Below are 27,855 nucleotides of genomic sequence, written 5' to 3' on the forward strand. Positions count from 1 at the left end.
GAGATTTGCTTGTGAGCAGCTGGAGCGGGAGCTTGCGGAGGGAGCTGGGGGCCAGGACTGAAACAGCCCCTGTGAGCAGCACAGACACCTGCGTGCACAGGAGCGGCTCTCTTTCCAGGATGTGGCTCTTAGCTCTGGTCCTGACCTCCCTTGGTTCCTTCACAGCTTGGGGTGAGTCCTCCTGAAATGCAGATAGCAGGAGCACCTTTGGAAATCCTTGTAGGGGAAAGGATGGGCACAGGGCAAAGCAGTGACAGGCCGGGTTCTGCAGCAGCGCACGCTCTGTGAACTTGGATGTTCTGGCCCAGCCCGTGCCCCATGGCAGGAGACACAGGGGACCAAGCACACCCTAGATTCGGCTTGGCACAGCCACACCAGAGGAGGACAATCAGCTCCTCTCCCACATCCCGCTGAGGACTTTGATGAGCTCCTCCATGTCTTTCCCTCTTGATTATTAATGTGGATATGGAGTGGGTCTTACCAGAATCCTGCAACGGATCTCTGTCATTGTTTAGTAGCTAACTCATGTCCAACTCTTTTGCAACCCCATGGACTGTAGCCTACCAGGCTATCTGTCCATGAAATTTTCCAGGCAAGAATCCTGGAGTGGGTTGCCATTTCCTACTCCAGGGGATCTTCCTGATCCAGGGATCAAACCTGTGTCTATTGGCAGGTGTATTCTTTACCGCTGAGCTACTTGGGAAGCCCTGAAGGGGTCCTACCAGAATATTAATACTGGTTCTGGAGACAGAGCGGTGTGGGTTCAGCCCTTAGGGGCTGTGTGTTCTTACACATGGGATGTCCCTTTTCTGTGCCTTGGTTTTGCATTTTGAAAATGGAGGTGACAACTCTACCTCCGTGGACTGTTGTGAGGTGGAAATGGGCTGTTTATTCTAAACAGTGCCTGAAATAGAGAAAGTGAAAAAAGAGATAAAGGAGTTGCTTTCAAAGACACTGTATTACTGCTATATTAAAATGGTTAACTAACAAGGGCCTATTATATACCACGTGGAACTCTGCTCAGTGTTATGTGGCAGCCTGGATGGGAGGGGAGTGTGGGGGAGAATGGATACATGTGTATGTATGGCTGAGTGCCTTCGCTGTTCACCTGAAATTATCACAAAGTTGTTAATCAGCTATATCCAACACAAAATTAAAGGTTTAAAGCTTAAAAAAAAAGACATATGTATTAATAGACTATTAGGGTATTCTAAGGCCCTTTGGAAGGAATGATGCTAAAGCTGAAACGCCAGTATTTTGGCCACCTCATGCGAAGAGTTGACTCATTGAAAAAGACTCCGATGCTGGGAGAGATTAGGGGCAGGAGGAGAAGGGGACGACAGAGGATGAGATGTCTGGATGGCATCACTGACTCGATGGACGTGAGTCTGAGTGAACTTAAGGAGTTGGTGATGGGCGGCCTGCCGTGCTGCGATTCATGGGGTCACAAAGAGTCGGACATGACTGAGCGACTGAACTGAACTGAAGGCCCACAGATCAGGAGCCAACTGCCTTTTGAAAAGGTGGTTCATGACTCACATTTTATGGAGGAGAGAGCATGGCCCTACCATGGTGTGCCAGGTGGTAAACACCGGGGTGGCTCACGAGGGAAGAAAAGAAATTGGGAGTAAGGGTATTTATCTTGGTCGCTGATAGGGAAGGAAGAGGCGAGGCAGCATAAATAGGTTTGGGAGTGGCAAAGCAGAGAATTTCAGCAGGTTAGGGGCTGCGCACAGCTTTCAGGTACTTTGTCCTGGAGTGGTTGGGGCAGTATGGTGGTGGCGGATGTGAAGGACCTGATAACAAAGGGAATTGGGGTACAGGCTCTGGCAGGCTGGAAGGGAAGTTCATTCCTGTCTCCAGGGATTGGCTAACGCGGGGAGGGGCAGTCCCCCCAGAATCAGCAAGGCTCCGGCTGTCAAAGCATCAGAATACAGGACATAGAGGACATGGTTAATACAAGGGTGCAGCAAGGGACCTCAGATGCATCTGTACCATTTTGTAGATGGAAAAACTGAGGCTCAGAGAGGGAATCGTACATGCCCGAGGTCTGCTGGAAAACCACGCTCTGAATTCTCTTTCTGTCTCCTGAGTCCAGAGCCAGTGCTCCGGCCATCAGTGCTCCGACAGCGCAGCCTGCACTGGGCTTTATCTTCCTTCTGGCTCTGTGACACTGTGAGAGGCCCAGGACCGAGGGGAAGAGCAGCTATGTGTTAGTCAGTCATGTCTGACTCTTTGTGACCCTGTGGACTGTAGCCCACCAGGTTCCTCGGTCTAGACAAGAATACAGGAGTGGGTTGCCATTTCCTTCTCCAGGGGATCTCCCCAACCTAGGGATCAAACTCAGGTTTCCTACATTGCAGGCAGATCCTTTACCATCTGAACCACTAGGGAAGCCCTAATTAGAAGCTGATTGTCCCCTTACTGCTAGTTATCCCCTGGCAGGGTCATACCTTTTCCACCTTTAGAAAATCCATACTAGCTGGCTCCATTTCGTCAGTTACCTCATCTGTAAAATGGACATATTGATGTCTCCCTAGCCAGGCTGCTCTGATTAGAGTGCCCATGTGGTACATAGTAAGTGCTCAATACACATTCATCACCTACAGCACAAATGGTAATCGCTGCTGTCACCATCATTGCCTATACCTCACAGCCCATCACCCGCTTTTTCACTCTTGCCAATTGGGCATCTGTCCACCTCCTGTCTCTTGAAGGCTGTGTCTATAAGACCAGGTCTGGGTTATTGTTCTCTGTTCTGGCCACACACTTTGAGGGAGAGGTTGGCCTTTCATCTGTATCTAAAGGAGAACAATTGGGAGGGTGAGAGGTTGGAAATCATTTCCTGTAAGGATGCTTAAACAAACTGCAGCTGTTGAGGACGGACAAGAGAGAACTTGAGGGACGAGCGTGAACAGGGGTTGCTAAGGCCACCTGCCTCATGAAGGTGCAGGATGCCCCTGAGCAGCAAGGACCGGGTCTGACGTGGCAACTGCAGGAGACGCATTTAAGCTCAGTGAGAAAAAAACCGCCTGCTCCATGGGAATGGGACAGATAGAATGTGCCCCCGAGTCACCCTCCCTCTGATCACTCTGTGAGTTAGGAAAGACAGCTTCACCCTCTCTTACATAAGAAGCTGAGGCTTAGAGAGTTGAGAGGACATTCAAGATCACATGGCAAAGTATCAAAAGTGGCAAAAGTAACAAAATCCACCCAGAATCCAGTTCACTGTCACCACTGACGTGTCCTCATTTCCTCCCAACGTCCAGCAGGGCTGCCACCCTCACCGCCTGTTGTGGATACCGCTCAGGGCAGAGTCCTGGGGAAACATGTCAGCTTAAAAGGATTTGCTCAGCCTGTGGCCGTCTTCCTGGGAGTCCCCTTTGCCAAGCCTCCTCTTGGATCCTTGAGATTTGCTCCGCCGCAACCTGCAGAGCCATGGATCTTCGTGAAGAATACCACCTCTTACCCTCCCATGTAGGTCAGGGGTGTGGTTTTGGCACCTCTCAGTGGGGGTGTTAGTCTCAAAGGGGTGCAGGAGGGAGCCAAGGCGATCCTCTGAGTGGCTCATGCTTTACTGTGAAATCCTCACGCTCTTGTAGATCCTCACCAGCATTCCAAAACTCTCACAGCATTCTAGAGCCCTTTATTCAGCTAGGAGTTCATACACTGTGACTAAAAGACCACACGTGTCACAGCCAAGAAACATGCAGCCAAATAAATAAATAATTTTTTGAAAAGTGAGGATGGTAAGTAAAATTAAGACAATGAAAATCATTCACAATTCCACCACCTAGCAAGAGCTCCTGTTCATATTTTAGATTCTATTTTTCTAGTCTTTTATCTGTTCCATAATTTCTCCCTTAAAGTGGAATCACATAATTTCCTGTACCCGATTCTAATGTATGTGTGTGTTTCCCACACCAAAAAGCAATTCTTGCACACCATATGTGTGTCCAACAATTCAACTAATTTCTGACACTGTTTTGCCAGAGATAGCATCAGATTCCACCCGTGAAGGGCTCAGTCCCACAAAACCTCCCTCTCCTTCAAATGCCAATTCCAAGTTGTCAACTGTGCATGTGACCAACTGGCTATAATTCAGAGGTTCCTGTGACCCCCTTCCTAGGTTATATTAATTTACCAGAGCAGCTCACAGAATTCAAGCAACTAATTTCCTCACTAGATTACCAGTTCATTATGAAGGATATTGAAGGTTAGAAACCACTAGCCAAATGAAGAGATCCATAAGGTGAGGTCCCTGACAGAGGACCCAGCACGGTGGCCTCCCTGGTTGTCCAGTGGTTAAGAATCTGCCCTTCCACTGCAACGGATTCAATCCCTGGTCAGGGAAGTAAGATCCCACATGCCACGCAGTGTGGAAAATAAAAACAAGTTCTGGTTCACCAACCAGGATGTTTTCTGAACCTATCCTTTTGAGTTTTTACGGAGGTTTCATTACATGGGCGTGAGTGTTCATTGCTCAGTTGTGTCCAACTCTTTGCAACCCCTTGGACTATAGCCCACCAGGCTCCTCTCTCCACGGAATTTTCCAGGTGAGAAAACTGGAGTAGGCTGCCATTTCCTCTTCCAGGTAATCTCCTGCATTGGCAGACATGTTGTTTACCTCTGAGCCACCTGGAAAGCCACTACGTGGGCAGGGGATTGAAGTCATTGGTCACTGGTGATTGATTCCCCTCAGCCCATCTTCTTTTCCCAGAGTTCAGGGGACTATGACAGAAGGTTTCCTTGTTGTAATCATGAGATTATTCCTCTGGCAATTGGTTCCTGCCCTTAGGTGTGGTCCAAAAGTTACTTCATTAACCCAACAGTATACACTGCTCAGGAAATTATGAACACAAGGGTTTCAAGAGCTCTTCAGCAGAAACTGGCCAAAGATCAAATACATCTTACAAATATTTATTTTTCTTAAATCACAGTATCGTATTACATGGTACAGATAATTTAGATGAAAGCAGTAGATGAAGTTCATGAAGGTATCATGAACACCATTCTGTGTCATTAAATATCACAACCTGACATTTAATCACCATATTATATTGAGTACTGAGTCATAATTTCTTTACTCCATCTCTTATTTGGAGTTCTTCACTGTTGTTGATATTTTTTATACTATAAATAGCACTCTGATGAACATCCTATACCTAATTTTCATGCATATTCATTTTTTGATAAGTTCCAAGACATAACATTTTGGAGTAAGAGTATTTTAAAATTGCCCTTCAGAAATATTCCAACTGCACTGTTTTAATTAATATATGAAAACCTCCATTAACTGAATTTTTCTCAATGCTTGGAGTCATTAAAATGGTTTTTATCTACTGAATAGGCAGAATAATGTTAATAATTGTTATCATCACCATTATATAAAAATTATTCTTTTTATTCTGTTTGTTTGAATACTAGTGACACTGAGTATTTTTCCTTTTTAACCCTTAATCTTCTTTTATGAACATTATGTCCCTTGCCTAGGTGATCTGGGGAAAGTCCCCACAGGATGGAAATCAAGAGGTTCTCTTTGAAATTGTGATTCTGTGACTTGACAGCTGAGTCACCCAAGCACATCAGTGCCTCAGTTATCTCATCGACACACTGAGGGCAGGCATGCCTTTTTTCGTGGAGGCGTTGAGATCCGGAAACGTGGCTTATAATATCCTTGAAAACATAAGCACTACAGAGTATGATTCTTTCTAGCTGGGTCACCTTGGGCAGGTTCTCTAACTTCTCTGTGCCTCAGTGTCTCAACTGTAAAATGAGGATAATAGTAGAACCTATATCATGGGGCCAGTGTGAATTTAAATGAGTTAATATATAAGAAGTATTTAAAACAACAGTTGGCAAGTTGTGAGGACTCAATAAACATTAAAAATTATGATATCTGTAGCATCTTTAAAGTCTCCTATTGGGACAACCAATAGCTCTTGCCTGTGATGAGTTGCTGACAAATATTACCATGTCCATGTTGCTAGACCCTTATAGAAATCATTCCCCTCATTTACATCAGACAGATCGGGACCCAGAGCAGGCACGGCATTCACCCAAGGAAACCCAGCAAATCAGGCTGAGGCAGGACTAGAATATAGTTCCCCTAATGCTGCCCCACTAATATTTGACCCTGATCTGTTGTATGCCCTAAATATTTGCCATTTGATTGATTTCTCCTGGTTTATGGAAGTCTCCTGCGGACTAGAACATGTTTCTGTGTGGGCAGAATATAAGGCACTCTACAGCGGGTGTCATACAGTGCTGGTGTGGACCCAGGGATGCAGGAAATGGTCCTTTCTCACGCCCATCAGCACGTAGGGCAGCCTCCTCCCTTGACCCAGGGTATTCCAGAGACCCCAGGAAGGGAAGAGGATCAGGTCTGACCATACATGGTCCTGGGAGACCTTGGTGAGCCTGAGCATCCCCATCGCATGCCCCAGGTATGGTAAGAACAACTCTATTTACTGGCCTGAAGCTGCCAGTCCAAGGCCTTTGATGACCACAGGAGACATCTTGTTCAGCTCTGATTGAACCTCAAGAATTCTTCTCTCCTTGCCCCTCACAGGTGCTCCCAAGACCCAGTGGGGGCGCAGTTGCTCTCGGATCTCTTTACTAACAGAAAGGAGAACATTAGTCTCACGTTTTCTGAAGACTGTCTTTACCTAAACATATACACCCCTGCTGACTTGACGAAGAGAAGCAGGCTGCCGGTAAGCGGCGGGAATCACTGGGCAAAGCTGGGGTAGACTGGAAGGGGATGAAGGCAGTGTTGGGTGGGGGCGTCTTGGGCCAAGGGTCTTCTGGGGTCCCCGGGCTTTCTTGTGCACCACAGCCAAACCTGACATCAGGGAGCGCAGGTGGCCCACACCTCTGTTTCCCCTCAGCCAGAGTGGGGCCCCTGGGGGAGATTGCTGCACATCTGTGATGCACATTTCATTTTTCCAGGGCCTCTCATGCTAACAGATGGACAAGAAGGATGACTCTTAATTGCTAGATTAGGAATCTGATACCCAGAGATGGTAAAAACGTCATTTCCATAAAGTTAGAGCTGGAAGGAACCTTGGAGATAAGCCAACAAGCCAACCCTTCCTTTACAGACAGAGAAACTGAGGTCCAGTGAGGGGAAGGCGCGGTCACAGAGTCGGGTTGGCAGGACTGGAGCACGGGGCTCCTGGAACAGCCGGGAGCGCTCTGACACGCGCTAGCACAGAGCCTATGTGTGGCCTTTCCTCAGTACACAGAGACTTTCTCTGACAGCTTTCTGTGTCACAGGTTGGGGGGCAGAGCCTGGAGCAACAAAGATGCATTTTCCTTTGCGTTTGCCAGCTATCAAGATTTTCTTGTAGTTAATTTCACTTCCTAATTGTTTTGGCTAAAGCTGACGACCCAGTGAGTCAACATTTCCAGAATGCATGGAACCCCAAGACAGAGCTGACTTCTAGATTCAGGCTGGAGATCTTTGGGGCAGGTCTGCTGGAAAAAGAGGGGTCAGTGGGGGTAGAGACAGGTGGGCACACCCAGCCATCACCCAGGAACACCCCTGGCATTGTGCCCAGATGTGGAGGAGGGTGTCTGTGAACTTGTGACTGGAAGCTCAGAGAGGTGGGGACAATTTTTCACTCTTTCATTTATGCATTCATTTCTTTTCCCTATTACGTATTCAGTGCTCCCATAGACACAGCTAGAATTAAGGGTTAGGAGAAAGGAAAAACATAAAACCACAACCACACAGCCCCTACCTTTGAGGATCTGCACAGAACTGGACTGGCCTCTTCAGCAAATCACTGCTGAACAGCCCCTGGCTCAGCCTGGTCTCAGAGATGACTGCAAACTCAGTCCCTCCACCCGGAAGCAGGCAGGGGTCAGAGGTGTCGGAGGAGCAGGGGCTCCGGAAACCTGAGGTTGGAGAACCACAGGGTCTGGGTATAATCCTTGTTCCACCTTTTACTGTTTCCTCAAATTGGGGATAATCACACACAAGTGTTCAGTGATGAATATAAAGATTTATGGCAGTGTCTGGCACAGCACCTGAGGCTAGTCTTCCTGATGCATTAGTTAGAGTTGAAGGGAAGGAATTCCTCCGGCCCCAAGAGCCAGCCTACTGCAGCACGGCCATTGGCTGCTGGGTGCTGGGTGGCTCAACATGTGGACTCTGCAACCAGACTGCCTGGGTTCAAGTCCTACCTCCACCACCTATTAGCAGTGTGACCTCAGGGTGGTTAAGTGCCTCAGTTTTCTTGTCTGTGAAAAGGGACAATAGTAATTCCTTTCTCATGGATGGTTTATTTTAAATGCTTCAATAATACTTGTCACATAATTTATATATGAGTTCTTTGATTTTTTTATTAACCAAATGTTTCTATTATTTTAGTCATTCTCACTTTCTTGCTATGTGAACTTAAATTGAGGGCTGTGTATTAGGAATTATCATGTTCACTCTCATCCTCCGTTCTTACTCAGGTGCCCCTGGCACCTAGTAGGTTTTCAGATCATATTCATCAAATAGCTGAAGACTTCTTGGAGGAGGTGGTTTTAGCTGGGTTTTGGAGGATGGATGAGATTTGGGGAGCTAAGTAGGCCGCAGGAAGTCATATTAGAAGAGGTACCACCCATGGCATGTTCTTCTTAACATGATCATTCATTCACTTGAGAAGTTGAATTCACCTCACAAAAGGTAACTAAGATGAAGCTAAAACAAGCTTCTAGCCAAGGGCCTCTGCACGCTGAGTGCACTGAGCTGGGCAAGGGGTCCAGGAGTGAGGGTGGCGGGAGTGCTGGGGAGGAGATGGTGCTCGAGCCTTGGCTGTTCCCGTGATGATGTTCTCAGCATGAGGAGCGCTGAGCGCAGGTGGCACTGGGGCAGGGGAGACAGGCAGGGGCAGCCAGGGTGCCCTGAGTGGGGTGCTGGCCTGGGCCGCAGCTGGAGAACGGGTAGGTGACCAAGCCTGCCTCTGAGGTCTTCCCCAGCTCTGCTTCCTGTAACCCTGTGGTTGCATTCTCCCCCTCCAGGTGATGGTGTGGATCCACGGAGGAGGTCTCATGGTGGGCGGGGCATCAACCTATGACGGGCTGGCCCTCTCTGCCCACGAAAATGTGGTGGTGGTGACCATCCAGTACCGCCTGGGCATCTGGGGCTTCTTCAGGTAAGACCCTGGACTCTCAAGGTGGCACACTGCCCCCAGGGTGGGGGTGCTAGGACCCCACTCTGGTCATTCACACCCTCAAGGGGCTGCTTGCTAGGCTCCCTGCTAAGACATCTGAGTGCCCCCCTAACTGGGTTCCACCTACCTTCTCGTTCCCCAGCCACCCTGGTGCACTTATTTGTGAGCTCTTACCCATAAAACACCCAATCTCCCTGACACATTCCTATTACTCCTACCAAGCCCAACCCAGCTGTCATCTCATCTGAACTGCTTATCCCTTCCCACTCTGCTGCCTGGCGTGTTGCAGTATCTTCAAGATGACGGTTACCATGCAGCATGGCACTTAGAGGCTCACACATCTTTCCTCCTGGGGAAGTAAAGAGGGCTAGACTCCTGGGAGCTCCAGGAAGTCTAGTAGGTGAAGGAGCGGGTGCCTGGAACTGGGAGGTTGTAAGGAGCATCTGACTCCAGGGGACATCTACTGGGAGGAGCCTTGGGCCCACTTACACCATTTCCTTCCTGGAATTTGGCACATGCATGAGTGAAGGCTTGAGTCTCCTGCATGGATTCTCTGGGGACAGGAACCAGGTTTCCAGCAGGCAGTTACTGAGCTTTTCCCGAATGTACTGGTGCCAGGACCTCTTACCCTGAGATGCTGGGGGGTGGCCTGAGGGAGGGGTGGTCACCTCCCTGAAAAGACCTGCGGGCTGGCAGAGGGTTGTCCCACGGGAGTCGTGTCCCAGGATGTGTCCCCTTCATGGAGACCCCTCAGCTCTTCCCCCCATGGCCCGTGTCTGCTCCCTGTGACAGTGTAACTGTGCGTACTCGCCCCACTTCCTCTCCCCCGGCCTCTCTATCACCTGAGCCAGGGTTGCACCCCGACCGCAGCAGATGCTCAGTCAGTAGATGCAGATGGCTCTGCAGAGCCCTGTAGCAGAGCAGGACAGCAGGAGAGTGAAGACCCCGTGTCAGGGCTATGGAAGCCCAGTCCTTTCCAGAAGGCTCCCCTGGACCCCCAGCCCCATCTCTGGTCCTCAGGGCCCTGCCAGGACATCTCTGCTCCCAACCCCACCCTGTCCTCTTACTCACAGCACAGGGGACGAGCACTGCCGGGGGAACTGGGGCCACTTGGACCAGGTGGCCGCGCTGCACTGGGTCCAGGAGAACATTGCCAACTTTGGAGGGGATCCAGGCTCTGTGACCATCTTTGGAGAGTCAGCAGGAGGGGAAAGTGTGTCTGTTCTTGTAAGTCTTCCTGGCCCTGATGTGGCTGCTGATGGGACCCCTTGCAGACCAGCCCATCTAGTCCTGGGACCTTTACTTCCAAGACCTGCATTCAAGGTTGACCTGACTCTGTGCAGCATCAGATGGTGGAGAGTTAAAGGCCAGACTCCCCTTGGCCCCCAGGAAGCTCAGGGCTCAGCTCAGCCTCTGGGGCCGTAGCTGCAGCCACAGCTGCAACAGACACTCTCTTCCTGTCCTGTGTCAGTTGAGCTCATGCTGTCCTGTGTCAGTTGAGCTCATCCTCTCCTTCTTAATCATTTTAATGTTAGGAGTCGCCTCACTTCTCTTGAGATTAGGGGTGGGTGTAAATGATTAATCAGAGGAGCCAACTTGAGGTTGGTCTGAGTGTCCTTGTCTGACTTGAAGCCAGGCCTACAGTTCAGGAGACACGAGCACTAGGAATAGGTTGGAGGCCCCCTCTGAGGGCCCTGGTGGCTTGTCCATGCCAAGGAGGGAGGGCAGCAGTCTCTGGGGCTGAGGGATGGAGCTGGGCTGGGGAGAAGGAGAAGAAGAGGAGGGATGGGGGATGGGACAGGAACAAGGGACACAGACAGGACCTGGGAGTGTGGTGTGGGGAATGGGAATGCGGGAGACAGTGAGGGAAGCAAAGCTGGAAAGCCATATTAGAAGGTGCTGGGAGCCGTGGAAACACTCCAACTCCCTCACGTTTGAGCAGAGGGTTAGTGCTATTACTGTTTTTTCTTTTTTTCCATCTCTTGGCTTGTGGGATTTTAGTTCCCCAACCAGGGATCAACTGGTTCCCCAATTCGGTTCCCCAACCGAGCCCCCTGCATCAAGAGCTTGGAGTCTCAACCACTGAACCACCAAGGAATTCCCTATTACTGCTTTTTAAAAATCTATGTTGGTTTCACAACTGAACACTCAGAGGAAAATGTTTTTATTTTTCATAAAGTGGAGAAATAAAAGTACAGAAAACCTCAAAGAAGAAAAAAATTCATTCACAATCCTGTTGTCTGTGGAGGCTCACCGTGAACATTTTGATTTGTATTTTTCTAATTTTTTTCCATGATTCTATCTATGTATTAATCTAGGTGGAATTTCTTAAATACAAATTTTCCTTAGCATTATAAAACAACATAAATGTTCATCTAACAATTACACACCCTTTCATATTTGTGTGTGTATAGTCAAGTAGTTCCATGGTAGGAATGAAAAATAGCTTAGCTGCCCAGTCTCACAATATTGAAACCTTGGGTTATTCCCAGTGTTTACTCTTATAAACAGCATGAGCAATATTAAAAGTTGTGTACCTCCATGCTCATTTTCCTTAGGATAAATTCTGAGTAATGGAAACAGGAAATCAGAACTGTGCCTTTATTTTATATTTCCCCAGCCAGGTTTAAAATTTTTTATTTACTTTTATTTTTTTAATTAATTCCTACTGGTGTATAGTTGCTATAAGAACTGTGCCGCTAAAGTGTTGCTAGGAGCTGCTGAGCTGCCCTTCAGATAGTGCTGATTGTTACAGTCAGTGGGCGCCACGCGCCGCCTGTTCTGTGTTCCTCACTCTGCTCCTGCCTCCCTCCAGCTGAGGTTTTCTCACAGATGCTGGGCCCATGGTCTCCACAGTCCAGGACAGGGTTGTGGATGGGTATAGCTCTTGAAGACCACCCTCCCCATGAGCATAAACTCCCTTCTCAACACGGTCCTCCAGGTGTTGTCCCCCCTGGCCAGGAATCTCTTCCACCGGGCCATCTCAGAGAGCGGCGTGGCCCTCACTTCCGCCCTGGTCAAGAAGGACATGAAGGCCGCAGCTGAGGTAGGTCTCACACCGGACTGCCCGCACACCATTTGTTCTGCTTTCCTGGAGTTGTCAAGGGCTGTTCTTAGAATGGAGTCTGGCTGACATCCTTGAGGAATCACAGCGGTGAGGGTGGCTGAACATGTAAGACAAGGACACACCTCTCCCCACCTCCCCCTTATGCCACTGAGCAAACCAGGAAGAGAGCTGAAGCACTTGCTAAGCTCAGAGAGTGATGAGGGCAGAGCTGGACTTAGGCTCGTGACTCTGGGCTACTAGCCCCGTGCACTTTCCACTGGACATGTTTCCCAATGTGTGCCAGGTGGGGTGAGGGGCTGCACAGTGGGCAGTGGCCGGTCATCTGTGTTGCCTCTCTCAGCGTCTGAGATCTGCTAAACTCATTGGCTCCATGTGACTCTGGAGTGGATTCTTCCTGGGGGTTTATGACTGGAGTAGTTTCCTGGAGGATTCATTCACTCAACAAGTAATCTTGATATAATCTGACATCTAGCAACCTCATGAAGCTTCTATTATAATTTCAGTTCAGTTCAGTCACTCAGTCGTGTCCGACTCTTTGCGACCCCATGAATCGCAGCACACCAGGCCTCCCTGTCCATCACCAATTCCCGGAGTTCACTCAGACTCAGGTCCATCGAGTCAGTGATGCCATCCAGCCAACTCATCCTCTGTCATCCCCTTTTCCTCCTGCCCCCAATCCCTCCCAGCATCAGAGTCTTTTCCAATGACTCAACTCTTCGCGTGAGGTGGCCAAAGTACTGGAGTTTAGCTTTAGCATCATTCCTGCCAAAGAACACCCAAGACCGATCTCCTTTAGAATGGACTGGTTGGATCTCCTTGCAGTCCAAGGGACTCTCAAGAGTCTTCTCCAACAATTACACTCATCTCACACGCTAGTAAAGTAATGCTCAAAATTCTCCAAGCCAGGCTTCAGCAATACATGAACCGTGAAATTCCAGATGTTCAAGCTGGTTTTAGAAAAGGCAGAGGAACCAGATATCAAATTGCCAACATCCGCTGGATCATCGAAAAAGCAAGAGAGTTCCAGAAAAACATCTACTTCTGCTTTATTGAATATGCCAAAGCCTTTGACTGTGTGGATCACAATAAACTGTGGAAAATTCTTCAAGAGATGGGAATATCAGACCACCTGACCTGCCTCTTGAGAAACCTATATGCAGGTCAAGAGGCAACAGTTAGAACTGGACATGGAACAACAGACTGTTTCCAAATAGGAAAAGGAGTACGTCAAGGCTGTATATTGTCACCATTCTTATTTAACTTATATGCATCATGAGAAATGCTGGGCTGGAAGAAGCACAAGCTAGAATCAAGATTGCCGGGAGAAATATCAATAACCTCAGATATGTAGATGACACCACCCTTATGGCAGAAAGTGAAGAGGAACTAAAAAGCCTCTTGATGAAAGTGAAAGAGGAGAGTGAAAAAGTTGGCTTAAAGCTCAACATTCAGAAAACGAAGATCATGGCATCTGGTCCCATCACTTCATGGGAAATAGATGGGGAAACAGTGGAAACAGTGTCAGACTAGTTTTTGAGACTCCAAAATCACTGCAGATGGTGATTGCACCCATGAAATTAAAAGACACTTACTCCTTGGAAGAAAAGTTATGACCAACCTAGATAGCATATTGAAAAGCAGAGACATTACTTTGCCAACAAAGGTCCATCTGGTCAAGGCTATGGTTTTTCCAGTGGTCATGGATGGATGTGAGAGTTGGACTGTGAAGAAAGCTGAGCACTGAAGAATTGATGCTTTTGAACTGTGGTGTTGGAGAAGACTCTATTATAATTTAGGAGGCAGTTAATAATTATATAATTGCACAACTTAGAAAATATCAGCTGTGACTGGAGCAGTAGAGGTACCTGATGTCAACAGAGTCCAAAAGCAACACGTAGTCCAGTTTGTAGGGGGAGGTTATTATGAAAGTTTTCTAGAAAAATAAAATGATCACGAGTTGAAGTGAGAAGGATTGGTAGTGTCATTTGATAAGAAAAGAATATCCAGGAAGAGGGAAGAGTCTGTGCAAATGTCCTGTGGCAGGAGCGGGTATCTCAGGATAGAAAGTGAGGAAGGCTGATGTGGCCAGGACAGAAAGTGCAGATAGGACCCGGAGAGAGCTGAGGATGGGATCATTGGCAGGGCCATGCTACATAGGACCGGGTGAGGGCTTTGTCTTTATTTGGAGACTGTTATAAAGACAAGAAAGGATGAGCAGCGCAGAGTCCCTGCTGAGGAGTGTGCCTTAGTGTCAGTGACGTGGAACGTTTGGTCCGGCTGTGAGAGCTGGTTTGGAGGAGGGGTGGGGGCAGCAGCCAGACTTAAAGGGATGACTGGTAAGTAGAAGAAGAGGAGATAAGAGTCCAAGAATGTTTAGAATTTTGGGGAACTTTTTTCAGAATTGTTTGGCTATTAACAACAGAAGCCCATTAATCAGGCTAAAGTTAAGAAGGGGAAGTTTATTCAAAGGAAATGGATGTGGTAGAGATGGACCTGGATTTTGTTATCGAACAGGACCAGAAACTGCAGAATAAAGAATCTTAATTCCCTTATTTTGCGCTCTCGTTCTTACTCTCTCCTCTGCTTCTTCCTGTGCCTTTTTGTTTTCCACCAAATACAATTGAGCACTGATGTATGTCAGACACAGGACCAGGCTCTGGGCAGCCCGTGCACACTCTCCAGGGCCCCGCCATCGTGGCGCCTGATTTCTCTTCTTCTGCATCTTCCCCTCTGGCTGCAATTTGCAACTGACTGGCCTGAGGCCACATGGCTATTAATTGAATGAGCCAAGATTTGAAATTAGAAACTGGGATTCTGGATTCCAGCTCTTTAGCACCCCCTCCATGCTACCTCTCTTTAGATGTTCAGCCTTGAGATCATTCTGCCCACGTTAACGGAGATTAGGCAGCAGAGGCTGAGGAATATAAGTGGCATGCCTGGGACCCAGGACCTACTGGTCTGGAGTATTTTCTGCTATCACAGGCTGCCTATACAAACTGAGGTTGGGACAGAATACTCAGTATTGATGGAGGGAGAGGCATGGCTCTTGAATTCTGCTGTCGCCTGTGATTTCTACAGCAAATTGCTGTCATTGCTGGCTGTAAAACCACCACCTCAGCTGTCCTTGTTCACTGCCTGCGCCAGAAGACAGAGGACGAGCTCATGGAGATAACACTGAAAATGGTAGGTGCATCTACTCTCTTGGAAACGCAAGACCCCTACCCTAGAAACATGGCCCCAGGCTTCATTATTTCAGCTTCAGTCCTCTTGCCCTGGAAAAACTACCTGGGACGGTTTCTCACCTCCCAGGATGAGTGTCAACCTCTAGATCTGAATGGGAAATTTCTTTCTTTCCTTCCCTATTACAGACTATCTCAGATGTTAGCAAAGACAAAAAAATAACGTAATAAACAACTGTGTAATGACTCCTCATATCTGTCAACACTTACTTTTTCCAATATTGTTTTTCTAATATTTTCTAATATTTTTAAAAATTTTATTTATTTATGGCTGTGCTGGGTCTCCTTTGCTATGTGCGGGCTTTCTCTAGTTTTGGTGAGTGGGGGCTACTTTCTAGTTGGTGGTACTCAACCTTCTCATTGCCTTGCCTTGTCTTGTTGTAGAGCACACACTCGAGGTATGGGGGCTTCCGTTTCTGATATGTTTTTAAGAAATTAAACATTACATATTCTCAGAGATAATTACCACCCTGAATTTGAGGGATGGGACTATTTCGAACAAAGATTTTCAGAAACATTGTCACAATTTGTTTTGGTTAATTTAGAAACCACCTCAGTTATAACCCAATGGTGGTCAAGTGTTCTAGATTTTCTGTGTGTCTGCCTCAGTTGTGACTCTAATAATATAACTGTGTATCTACCCACTCATCCACCCAACATTCCATCCATTCATGCATCCATTCTTTCATCATTTTATTTTATCTGTCCATCCACCAATGAATCCAATTTATCAGTATTTTTTCATCAACCTTAAATAATATCAATTCATCTATAGCATTCATTCATCTGTTACCAATCATCCATATATATGTATTTCATCACCCATCTCTCTAAAATCAATGATGAATCCATCACCTAGTCTGCTGGCTATCATCCATCTATCCACTTATCCCCCCAGTTCACCCATACTCCTTGGATTAACTAATTGCATCCATCCAGCCTTCTCTGCTAAGTGTATGCAGGGAGATAACAGAGTAGGTGATGCAGACGTAATTGGATATAGTCCCTATTCACAAGGAACTATTCAAGGAGAAAGACACACATTGACTTAAGTGGATTAAGCGTGGTGGGAGTACAGAGGGGGGAAGCATTCATTATAATAAACAGGGCTACTTCACAGAGAAGGTGACATTTCAGGATTGATGGATGGCTATGGTGGTGGGTCGTCACAGGAAGTTACAGCATGACAGATACCCAGAGAACACCAACTTTAGAGCCAGTGGGAACCGTTGGAGTAGCCTGAGCACCTGGACTCTCTGTCTGGACCCTGGAATCCTGAGGCTACTCCTGGACTCTCCAGGGCTAGACTCTAGCACTGGATTCTGCTCTATTTCCATGGGTTAAGTCCAATGTAGCCTTGGATCCCTGTTTCTCAGGCTCAAATAAGGTGGCCACTGTGCTCAAAGATAAAAACACAACTGTTTTCTGGTTGTGTACATTTATTTCAGAGGTAAATTTCTTTTAGAAACTCTCCATGTGGCACAAGATATCTAGCTTATAAAGGGAGATTTGGTGACTTTGGGAAAATCCAGAGAACATAAGAGTCTAGGTTATTCTTATGAGATCTTCTGAGATCCTGTGGAAGTGTTTCCAGGATTATCCTCTCTCCCCAGTACACACACACACAAGCACACACGCGGACACACACACATCCCTGGACTGTGGGCCTACAACACACAATGGAGGGATCCTTAATGGGATTTCCCGCATACTGGTCAGGCCTGTTAGCTACAGTGTCACAGTGAAACTAGCACAGTCTTGGTATGGGATGGGCTGAAATTCAGTCAGCTTGTATGAGTCAGAATTTTCTAATGCAAGATAAGTAAACTCATCTCAAAGTGCCTTGAGGAGAGAAAGGAATATGTTGTGACAGAATCTTCAGGTAACTCACTGACAAGTCCAAGAGTGGATGGCTTCAGGCATGGCTGGGTCCAGATGCACATATGATGTGATTAAGAAACTGTCTCTATATCTCAGCTTTTACCTTTCTGTGTTGGCATCATTTTCAGACACATTTGTCCTGGGGAGGTTAAAGACAGCAACACTACTCTAGTCTTATATACTATCTTCTTAGAAACCCTATTTCCCAACAATTGCAGCAAAAAATTGGGTAAACGCTATTGAACTGACATGGGCACATGTCCACCACTGAAGTCCCTGTATTCAGGGATATGGTGCACCTGAGGTCACATACAGATGCCTGTAATCATGTAGTGAGAGCAGGAAGAGGGGGTTCCCCAAAGGAAAATCAGGGTGCTGTTGCCTGGAGGAAGAAGAAGGGGAAATGGGTGGAGGGCAGGGCAGGCACCAACAGCAGTCCTCTGCAGCGCTCCCCTCCCCCACCCCACACCTGCTCCCTGTGCTGGTGCCTGGGGGAGGGTGTCCTGCCCGTTTCCTTTCAGCCCAGCCAGGGTGGCACCAGGAGGGAGAAGTTGATATCTTTGAGCACAGCTCACATAGGCCAGCTTTTCTCCCAGGAAGCCTCCTCACCACAACCGCTGTCTTTGTCTTCACAGAAATTTTTCACTCTTGATTTACACGGAGACCCCACAGAGGTAAGGACCTTTGGTTTCTTGAGTGCATGTTTTAAGTCTTGACACCTTTGCCCAGTCGCTAATTCGAGTCCCATCCTTTGCAACCCCATGGACTGTAGCCCATCAGGCTTCTCTGTTCATGGGATTTCCCAGGTAAGAATACTGGAATGGGTTGCCATTTCCTTCTCCAATTGACACCTTTAAGCTCCAGTTAATGAAAAGGAAAGAATGAAATAATTCTTCTTTGTAGAATCATGGTATTTCCTTGTGTCTATATTGCTGAGGCCCAGAGAGGGGCAGTGACCCTGCCTGGGTCACACAGCCAGGAAGACCAGATATAGGACTGGAACCAGTTTCCCAGACTCCTAGTCCAATGCCCCCAGTTTTTTTTTTTTTAAGCTTTATACAATGTTTATTTATTTTTTATTATTATTTTTTAACTTTAATTTTTACTTTATTTTACTTTTACAATACTGTATTGGTTTTGCCATACATTGACATGAATCCACCACGAGTGTACATGAGTTCCCAAACATGAAACCCCCCCCTCCCACCCCCCACCCCGTATCATCTCTCTAGATCAACCCTGTGCACCAGCCCCAAGCATCCTGTATCCTGCATCAAACATAGACTGGCGATTCATTTCTTACATGATAGTATACATGTTTCAATGCCATTCTCCCAAATCATCCCACCCTCTCAAATCATCCCACCCTCTCCCTCTCCCTCAGAGTCCAAAAGTCCGCTCTACACATCTGCATCTCTTTTGCTGTCTCGCATACAGGGTCATCATTACCATCTTTCTAAATTCCATATATATGTGTTAGTATACTGTATTGGTGTTTTTCTTTCTGGCTTACTTCACTCTGTATAATCGGCTCCAGTTTCATCCATCTCATTAGAACTGATTCAAATGTATTCTTTTTCATGGCTGAGTAATACTCCATTGTGTATATGTACCACAGCTTTCTTGTCCATTCATCTGCTGATGGACATCTAGGTTGTTTCCATGTCCTGGCTATTGTAAACAGTGCTGTGATGAACATTGGGGTACACGTGTCTCTTCCAATTCTGGTTTCCTCGGTGTGTATGCCCAGCAGTGGGATTGCTGGGTCATAAGGCAGTTCTATTTGCAATTTTTTAAGGAATCTCCACACTGTTCTCCATAGTGGCTGTACTAGTTTGCATTCCCACCAACAGTGTAAGAGGGTTCCCTTCTCTCCACACCCTCTCCAGCATTTATTTCTTGTAGACTTTTGGATCGCAGCCATTCTGACTGGTGTGAAGTGGTACCTCATTGTGGTCTTGATTTGCATTTGTCTAATAATGAGTGATGTTGAGCATCTTTTCATGTGTTTGTTAGCCATCTGTATGTCTTCTTTGGAGAAAAGTCTATTTAGTTCTTTGGCCCATTTTTTGATTGGGTCATTTATTTTTCTGGAATTGAGCTGCATATGTTGCTTGTATATTTTTGAGATTAGTTGTCTGTCAGTTGCTTCATTTGCTATTATTTTCTCCCATTTAGAAGGCTGTCTTTTCACCTTGCTTATATTTTCCTTTGTTGTGCAGAAGCTTTTCATTTTAATTAGATTCCATTTTTTAATTTTTACTTTTATTTCCAGTATTCTGGGAGGTGGATCATAGAGGATCCTGCTGTGATTTATGTTGGAGAGTGTTTTGCCTATGTTCTCCTCTAGGAGTTTTATAGTTTCTGGTCTTACGTTTAGATCTTTAATCCATTTTGAGTTTATTTTTGTGTGTGGTGTTAGAAAGTGATCTAGTTTCATTCTTGTACAAGTGGTTGACCAGTTTTCCCAGCACCACTTGTTAAAGAGATTGTCTTTACTCCATTGTATATTCTTGCCTCCTTTGTCAAAGATAAGGTGTCCATATGTGTGTGGATTTATCTCTGGGCTTTCTATTTTGTTCCATTGACCTATATTTCTGTCTTTTTGCCAGTACCATACTGTCTTGATGACTGTGGCTTTGTGGTAGAGCCTGAAGTCAGGCAAGTTGATTCCTCCAGTTCCATTCTTCTTTCTCAAGATTGCTTTGGCTATTCGAGGCTTTTTGTATTTCCATACAAATCTTGAAATTATTTGTTCTAGTTCTGTGAAAAATACCGCTGGTAGCTTGATAGGGATTGCATTGAATCTGTAGATTGCTTTGGGTAGTATACTCATTTTCACTATATTGATTCTTCCAATCCATGAACATGGTATATTTCTCCATCTATTAGTGTCCTCTTTGATTTCTTTCATCAGTGTTTTACAGTTTTCTATATATAGGTCTTTAGTTTCTTTAGGTAGATATATTCCTAAGTATTTTATTCTTTTCGTTTCAATGGTGAATGGAATTGTTTCCTTAATTTCTTTTTCTACTTTCTCATTATTCGTGTATAGGAATGCAAGGGATTTCTGTGTGTTGATTTTATATCCTGCAACTTTACTATAGTCATTGATTAGCTCTAGTAATTTTCTGGTGGAGTCTTTAGGGTTATCTATGTAGAAGATCATGTCATCTGCAAACAGTGAGAGTTTTACTTCTTCTTTTCCAATTTGGATTCCTTTTATTTCTTTTTCTGCTCTGATTGCTGTGGCCAAAACTTCCAGAACTATGTTGAATAGTAGTGGTGAAAGTGGGCACCCTTGTCTTGTTCCTGACTTTAGGGGAAATGCTTTCAATTTTTCACCATTGAGGATAATGTTTGCTGTGGGTTTGTCATATATAGCTTTTATTATGTTGAGGTATGTTCCTTCTATTCCTGCTTTCTGGAGAGTTTTTATCATAAATGGATGTTGAATTTTGTCAAAGGCCTTCTCTGCATCTATTGAGATAATCATATGGCTTTTATTTTTCAATTTGTTAATGTGGTTAATTACATTGATTGACTTGTGGATATTGAAGAATCCTTGCATCCCTGGGATAAAACCCACTTGGTCATGGTGTATGATCTTTTTAATGTGTTGTTGGATTCTGATTGCTAGAATTTTGTTGAGGATTTTTGCATCTATGTTCATCAGTGATATTGGCCTGTAGTTTTCTTTTTTGTGGCATCTTTGTCAGGTTTTAGTATTAGGGTGATGGTCAATGCCCCCAGTTTTGAACTCTGTGTCCCTGTCCCCAGCCAGCCCCTGGTCTTGTTTACATTCCTAAAAATGCCCTGTTGGAAGAAGGTGAATGAGAAACCTCCGTTGTGGGCAGTGGAGATGACTGGGTAAGGGGCTCCTCAGGAGCCTTCACGAGAAGCCAGATTATCTCCTGGGGGGCTGCAGGGTTGACTGGCTGTGCAAGTCACTCTATTTGCAGGCATGTGGGGAAAGGAGCCATGAATCAGTCCTCAGGACACCACCCCCCTCCCAGTCATGCAGGAAGCTCCAACAGCAGTCTCCCCAGGCTGAGAAAACATTGAGGCCTTGTTGGTTGGTGTTTTATTATCAATAAATATTACACATAACTAATTGTCTGTAAGAAATGTATATTACATAAGGTGTCTTTAAACAGAAACATACACAACACAAGGTTGAGAAAATGTGATCAGAGGCTCAGGAACCTGGCCCCATATTTCCCCTGTTGAAGTGACAGAGCAGTCCCTAAATCAGAGTCATGGTGACTTTACAGAACTTAAGTGCTACGAATAATGAAGAATGTTACCGAACCAATCAGGGGTCTTGCTCCTTACTGGTTATGAGATCAAATACATATTCACAAATCATAAAAAAGAAAGGTGACTTTAATCAGAATGCAGCAATCTGGGGAGATGGCGAAGTCAGCATCCCCCCCAAAACTACCTTCCAGGTTTCTGTTTGGCCATGAATCTTTTTGTTGTTGTTGCGACATGCAGGCTTCTCTCTAGTTGTGGTACGTGGGCTCAGTAATTGCATTGCGTGGGCTTAGCTATCTGAAGGCATGTGGTATCTTAGTTCCCCAGGCAGGGATCAAACCCAAGACCCCTGCATTGCAAGGCTGATTCCTAACCATTGGACCACCAGGCAAATCCCTGGTCATGAAATTTTTTAAAGAGCAACAGAGAAGTAATCTCAGCTCACCACTGAGATAGAAGGTCAGAGTGGTTGCCATTCCCCTCTGTCTGCAGACTCATATGCAGGTTGTTGATTCCTCACGATCTTCTGGATATCATCGTGTTCACACAGTTTATTTTGGAGATTACTAGAGGGGAAGTTAGGGAGGAGACTTGGTCATCTGTTAATTACTTATTCTTCAGTTCTACTTCTTTGGTCTATGGGAAGGACCAAAAAGTTAGGCAAGGTATTGTGTGATTAAAAGATCTGAAAAGTGTGCTTGGACTGGAGATGAATAGAGCATGGCAGAGGGGCCTGGTTTAAACGTTGGTTATCTTATAGCTTTGCTAAAGTGACCGAAGTAAAGGGACTTCCTGCTGAGGGTGGTTTCCTGTAAAGAGATGCTTGCAAGGACTGTAGATGGAGAAATGCACATAGATATATTACCATGTACACTTCAAATTAAATGCACATTATATTATATATTTTCATACCAAGTTGAGCGGCGATCTGTCCCTATCACATGACCCCTGATGTCCCCTGGTCAGAGTTCAGCCCTTTCGGATCTGCAGACTTTGCCCCATACGTTAGGACCCAGGTGTGTAGCCACCACCCACAGGCACCCAGGTGTGTGATGCTGGCCTTGAGTTCCAGCAGGTGGTGAGGGGGATACAGGTGTGACTTGGAAGGGGAAGCATAGACACTCCCTCGCTCTCTTCCCCAGAGCCATCCTTTCCTGCCCACCATGGTTGACGGAGTGCTGCTGCCAAAGCTGCCCGAAGAGATGCTGGCTGAAAAGAATTTCAACAATGTTCCCTACATGGTGGGAATCAACAAGCAAGAGTTTGGCTGGATTATTCCACTGGTGAGAAAGCTCAGGCCTTGTAGACTTGTCTCCCAGCACATCACCCTCCCATCTCTGGTCACAGACCTCTCTCTAGGACCAGGCCAGCTGTCCCCTTCATACAGTTGACATTTCTATGGAAACCATCTCTGATGGTCCACACTGTCATCTGGGAGGTGCAGTTCTGGGGACCCATGTTCCCACACACTCTCTAATCGTCCTCCCATCCGTGGATCCTGAAATGTCGGTTCCAATCACTGAGCAGATGAAAACCCAAGGCCTGGAAAGGGGAAGGGACTCGGGAGTAAAGGAGAGTGGGGCTTGGAACCTGCAGCCTTTCGCCTCGGGCTTGTTGCTTTCATGCTTTCTCCATAAATGACCCCCGCCTCACCCATGCTCTCACTCATCTCACTGGAAAGAGTGGGAGGAGCCTGCTTCCTCCTGAGTTAAAATTGACTTCTAAAAGTTAGAAAGGGCTTTCCCTTCTGACAGAGATAAACAAAGCCAGACACTAGTTGAAGTGGTAACAGATTTGATTCAGTTACATCCCTGCTAGAGGGAAATGGTCCATCGTGAACTGAACCCAATCCATGAAATGAAAGCCTGGAGCCTCTTTAAGGCATAGGTGAGGCGGGGCGGATTGTCTGTGTGACTGGGCTCCCTGGATTTGTCAGCTGGCATTTATCTGGAGAAGAAACAAGTCCTGCCTTTATGACAGAAGGGAGTGGTGTAAGTAGAAGCAAGACCCCCACTGAAGTTAGGCCTTTATCATCTCACAGGGACTGGAGGACAGAGCAAGATTTATCCCTGAATGTTTGTTTTTCATAAAGATGGCTCTCAGATCCTTGAGGAAACAGTTTTGGGTGGAAGATTTACATCTAAAGGGGCAAAGAAAAGATTTAGAAGGGGTTCGTGGACCCACCTGCCTATCACCAGGTTTGGGCTGGAACAAACAGTAAAATCTCCTGGCAGCCCAGAGCTCTTTAAGGGGGCCTACGGTCATCCTGGGGACATGGCCTTAAGCTCCCTGAAGCTGTCCTGGAGCTTGGTCAAGTCTCTTAGGACAGAGTTTTGATGGAGTCATTATGTGCAGAGTTCTGTGGTTCTTCAGCATGATTTCAGAGGTTTTACCAAAGGACAAAAGGTATAATGGCAGGATTTGGAGCTTTCTCAGATATCTGACACAGGCAGGGTATTTGTGGAGGTCTCTGTTATCTGCCCCAGAGCCTTCCACTTCAACACTAGGCTGGCTGAAACCTTCCCTTTCTGTCTTGATGGTTATTGTGGGTATTCTAGACTAATTATTTGTACACACACACACAAAGACTGGGGCACCTTCCCTTAACAATTACTTTATCCTCCTTGCACTCCTTGATCTCTAGATATAAAGTCCATTTGATTCATTGGTTTTGACCAACTCATTAAAGAGCCATGCCCCTCAAGACATGACAAAGTGAACTTAAGTCTGCATTGGTTTGGTCTGTTGGGTTTTTCCTGCCATTGCTTAATGATTCACGGTTGTTTAACCTTTGTTTTAACAGCTCATGGGCTACCCTCTGTCTGAAGACAAGCTGGACCAGAAGACAGCCACATCACTCCTGTGGCAGTCCTATCCTCTCCTTGTAAGACTCTAGGAATCACAGGAACTGGTTGAGCCCCAAAGAGGGCCAGAAGCTTGTCCCCAGTTGCAGAGCAGTTAATGGCAGAATGAAGACTGGAGCTGGGGGATTCTGATCCACTTTTTCTACTTTTCTTGTTATTACTCAAGTTGAGGGGTGGGGGAAAGTTTCAAGTGGGCTTAAAAGGCTCACCATTAACCAAACAAGAGATGCTGTGGTGATGAGGTGCAGGGGTGGTGAGGTCAGAAATTGAGAAGGAGCAAAATTAAAACCACCAAGTGAATGAATAATATTTAGGAAGAATTTATTGTACATAAGCACCACTTTTCTCTCTGGGAGATTCCAACTTCAAAGGCTGATAGGTTTGAGGACATGAAGTTACAGCAAGGCTTCTAAAGTGAAAATGAGGAAGTTGTTCACCTTTTCAGTGGTTGCTTATTACAATAGAGTTTTTCAGGTGTCAAGGGAATGGTGAAAAGTGATTCTCTCATACCATTTTAGGGAGATGACTTAAGTTTATTTTGTGATTGTCAGAGGGCTTTACAGAAAAATAACCCAAATTAGATTTTGGTTAGGTGCATGAAATAAGTGAGAGTTAGTTTTGCTTCGATGGCTTAAATGGTTTTGTCTGCACAGATAATTCATAAGTCTGGTCTCTATCTTGTATTTAATTTTAACAGTGGTCACTTTCACTTGATCTATTTCAGGGCATTCCTGAGGAACTGGCTCCAGTGGCCACTGACAAGTATTTAGGAGGGACAGACGACCCTGTCAAAGAGAAAGACCTGTTCCTGGACTTGATAGCAGATGTGATATTTGGGGTCCCATCTGTGAATGTGGCCCGTTACTACAGAGGTGAGTCCTGGACAATAGGCAGGAGAGGGTCACCACCATTCCACCTTCACTGATTCCTGCCCGGCCCTCAGCACAAACACATGTGTGGAAACTGTTGAGAGTGATACATCTAACACAAACACGTGCGTGGAAACTGTTGCGAGTAATACATCCAATACTAACTACATTTGGCCTGAAATGCTAAAAAATAGGTGGAATTGAAAGTACCTGTTGTGCTGCAGGTATTCTCTACAGGAATGAAAAGCAGCCTGCTATCAATGAAATGTAGTGGTGTTTCTGTGGACATAAACTGTATGTATCTAGATGTTCTGGAGTGGGAATGCATCAGGGCAAAGAGGCTTATATGAATTGACCCGAGGCCTCTATAATGATAGTTATTTCTAATCAGTTTCCCCATAGTTTCAACATTCATTTATTTATTCATTCATTTGCTCAGTCATTGAATAAATACTGGTTCAAATGTAGTTCCACCTCTACCACCAATGTACCCTTAAGCAACTCATAGAATTTTTTCCAAGCTCTTTATTCTCTATGGTGCTAATAACCAGGGACTTGGTGCAGGAACACACAAGGTTGGCACACATTTGGTTCTCACAGTGGGCAGCTGTTATTAATACTCTTGTTGTTCACTCATGACCAGGCGTGCCCTTAATTTTCTGACTGCTCATGGCCCCCTGGAGCCCCTGATACTATCCAGTTGTGTGTCTGCTGAAATGAACCACGTATGAATCCTTGTTTTCCAGATGCTGGAGCCCCCACCTATATGTATGAGTTTCGGTATCGCCCAAGCTTCTCATCAGAGCTGAAACCCAAGACAGTGATAGGGGACCATGGGGATGAGCTCTTCTCTGTCTTCGGAGCTCCATTTCTGAAAGGTGATGGCCTTTTGGTGACTATAAACTTGGAGTTAGGAGCTCCTGGTCCGAGATTTGATTTGGTGACCTTGGGCAAGTTCCTCCTTCTCTGCAGTTCTTAGTTTCCTGAATTCACCATAACAGGGTGGAAGGACAAAGGGCCCCAACCATTTTTTGTTGTTGTTGTTCTACCGTACATGATGAAGAATGCATCTCCTTGTACCCTCACCCATGGTCACTCTAGAATCCAGACCTGGGCATCAGCAAGACGGTAGTGTGTCACCCACAGGCCCTGCTCAGGGGTAGAAGGCCATTATTCACGCCACACTCACAAGAGCACATCAGAGTGCGAGTGACCCTTGACTGTATATCCAACCATCCATCTAAAGCTCGTATCTTTTTAAATTAAATATCTTTAACATGATAATATTTTAAGGAATAACTCTCACAAATGTCTTTCATGTCTTCACCATCAACAGTTAACAGACAGCTTGTGTGTGACACACCCCAGGGCTGTGCTTCTGGCCACTTTCTGATGGATAACTATATGGGGATCTTGCAGCTTGGTTATTCGTCAGATTCTGTGAAAACATATATGGGTGAAGGAAACTGAGAAAAGGCCCAAAGGAGAGCATCCTGGGAGGTGGGGTTAGTCTAGCAGCAACCCTGGGGTGTGTCCCTGAAACACTGAAGGGGGAAGGGCAATCGAGTGGGCACAGAAGACAAGGCAGTCAGCTTATGGATCGACTGCAGCCCTTCACTGAGCCCAGCCTCAGTTGGTAACTGTCAAGCTTAAAGTGCACTTGAATTACCCAAGATCTTATAATGCAGGTTTAGACTCAGTAGGTCTGGAGTAAGGCCCCCATTTCTGAATTTATTAAAATTTCTCAAGTGCTTCTGTTGCCCATGAACCACACTTTGAGCAGCAGTGGCTTTGTCTCCTCCCCACAGATGGTGCCTCAGAAGAAGAGATCAATCTCAGCAAGATGGTGATGAAATTCTGGGCCAACTTTGCTCGGAATGGGTGAGCTGCTGGCAGAGATGGAGTAGGGTTGGGAAGGGACAGGGAGTGTCTATTGGGTGGGCGGAGCTTCCAATGTGCGATGGTCAAACATCGGGCCCTGTGACATGAGAGCTCCCTGTGATGGACTGGGTGCCCAGGACATGGTCAGCCTCCTGTCTCTGGCAGCATATGAGCCTTTGGCAGAAATGAAGCCATGGTGTCCCTGACCATCTCAGAGGGTTGTTGGGACCAAACCTTTGCTTTGGTGAATTTCTATTTGACTCTGTTTCAGGAACCCTAATGGGGAGGGGCTTCCCCATTGGCCAGCGTATGACCACAAAGAAGGGTACCTTCAGATTGGTGTCAACACTCGGGCAGCCGAGAAGCTGAAAGACAAGGAAGTGGCTTTCTGGAATGAGCTTCTGTCCAGGGAGGCGGCAAAGAAGGCACCACACTTAAAACATGTTGAGCTGTGAACGGGAGGCTCAACTGGGCCCCAAGATGGAGGTTTCTCTAGAAGTGTTTATGTGCCAAAGAGGCGTCTTATTGTGAAGTCTGAAGAATTATCTGATGGGAGTGGCAAAGGTCCGGGAGGGGGAGTTTCTGTTTCTGTGGCCTCAATTTGGAAATAAATGTTCTTTTGGAGACCAA

At 46.2% G+C, this 27,855-nt stretch overlaps 1 protein-coding gene across 2 annotated transcripts; it reads left to right on the forward strand.

Moving 5' to 3' along the window:
• LOC101116336 (liver carboxylesterase-like) lies at positions 1-27,855 on the forward strand. 2 transcript variants are annotated; one of them, XM_004014992.5, is made up of 14 exons: positions 1-171; positions 3,270-3,477; positions 6,572-6,716; positions 9,016-9,149; positions 10,241-10,394; positions 12,109-12,213; positions 15,313-15,417; positions 17,990-18,028; positions 22,754-22,894; positions 24,415-24,495; positions 25,200-25,347; positions 26,091-26,222; positions 27,153-27,225; positions 27,497-27,855. In XM_004014992.5, exons 1-14 carry the CDS (start codon positions 120-122, stop codon positions 27,678-27,680), a joined length of 1,701 nt encoding a protein of 566 aa, XP_004015041.2. In that variant the 5' UTR covers positions 1-119; the 3' UTR covers positions 27,681-27,855. The 2 variants fall into 2 exon arrangements, with proteins under 2 accessions (XP_004015041.2, XP_012045193.2); XM_012189803.4 differs by having other exon boundaries at positions 3,273-3,477.

Source organism: Ovis aries, chromosome 14 (genome assembly GCF_016772045.2).
Source record: "Ovis aries strain OAR_USU_Benz2616 breed Rambouillet chromosome 14, ARS-UI_Ramb_v3.0, whole genome shotgun sequence".
NCBI classification, from domain to species: Eukaryota; Metazoa; Chordata; class Mammalia; order Artiodactyla; family Bovidae; genus Ovis; species Ovis aries.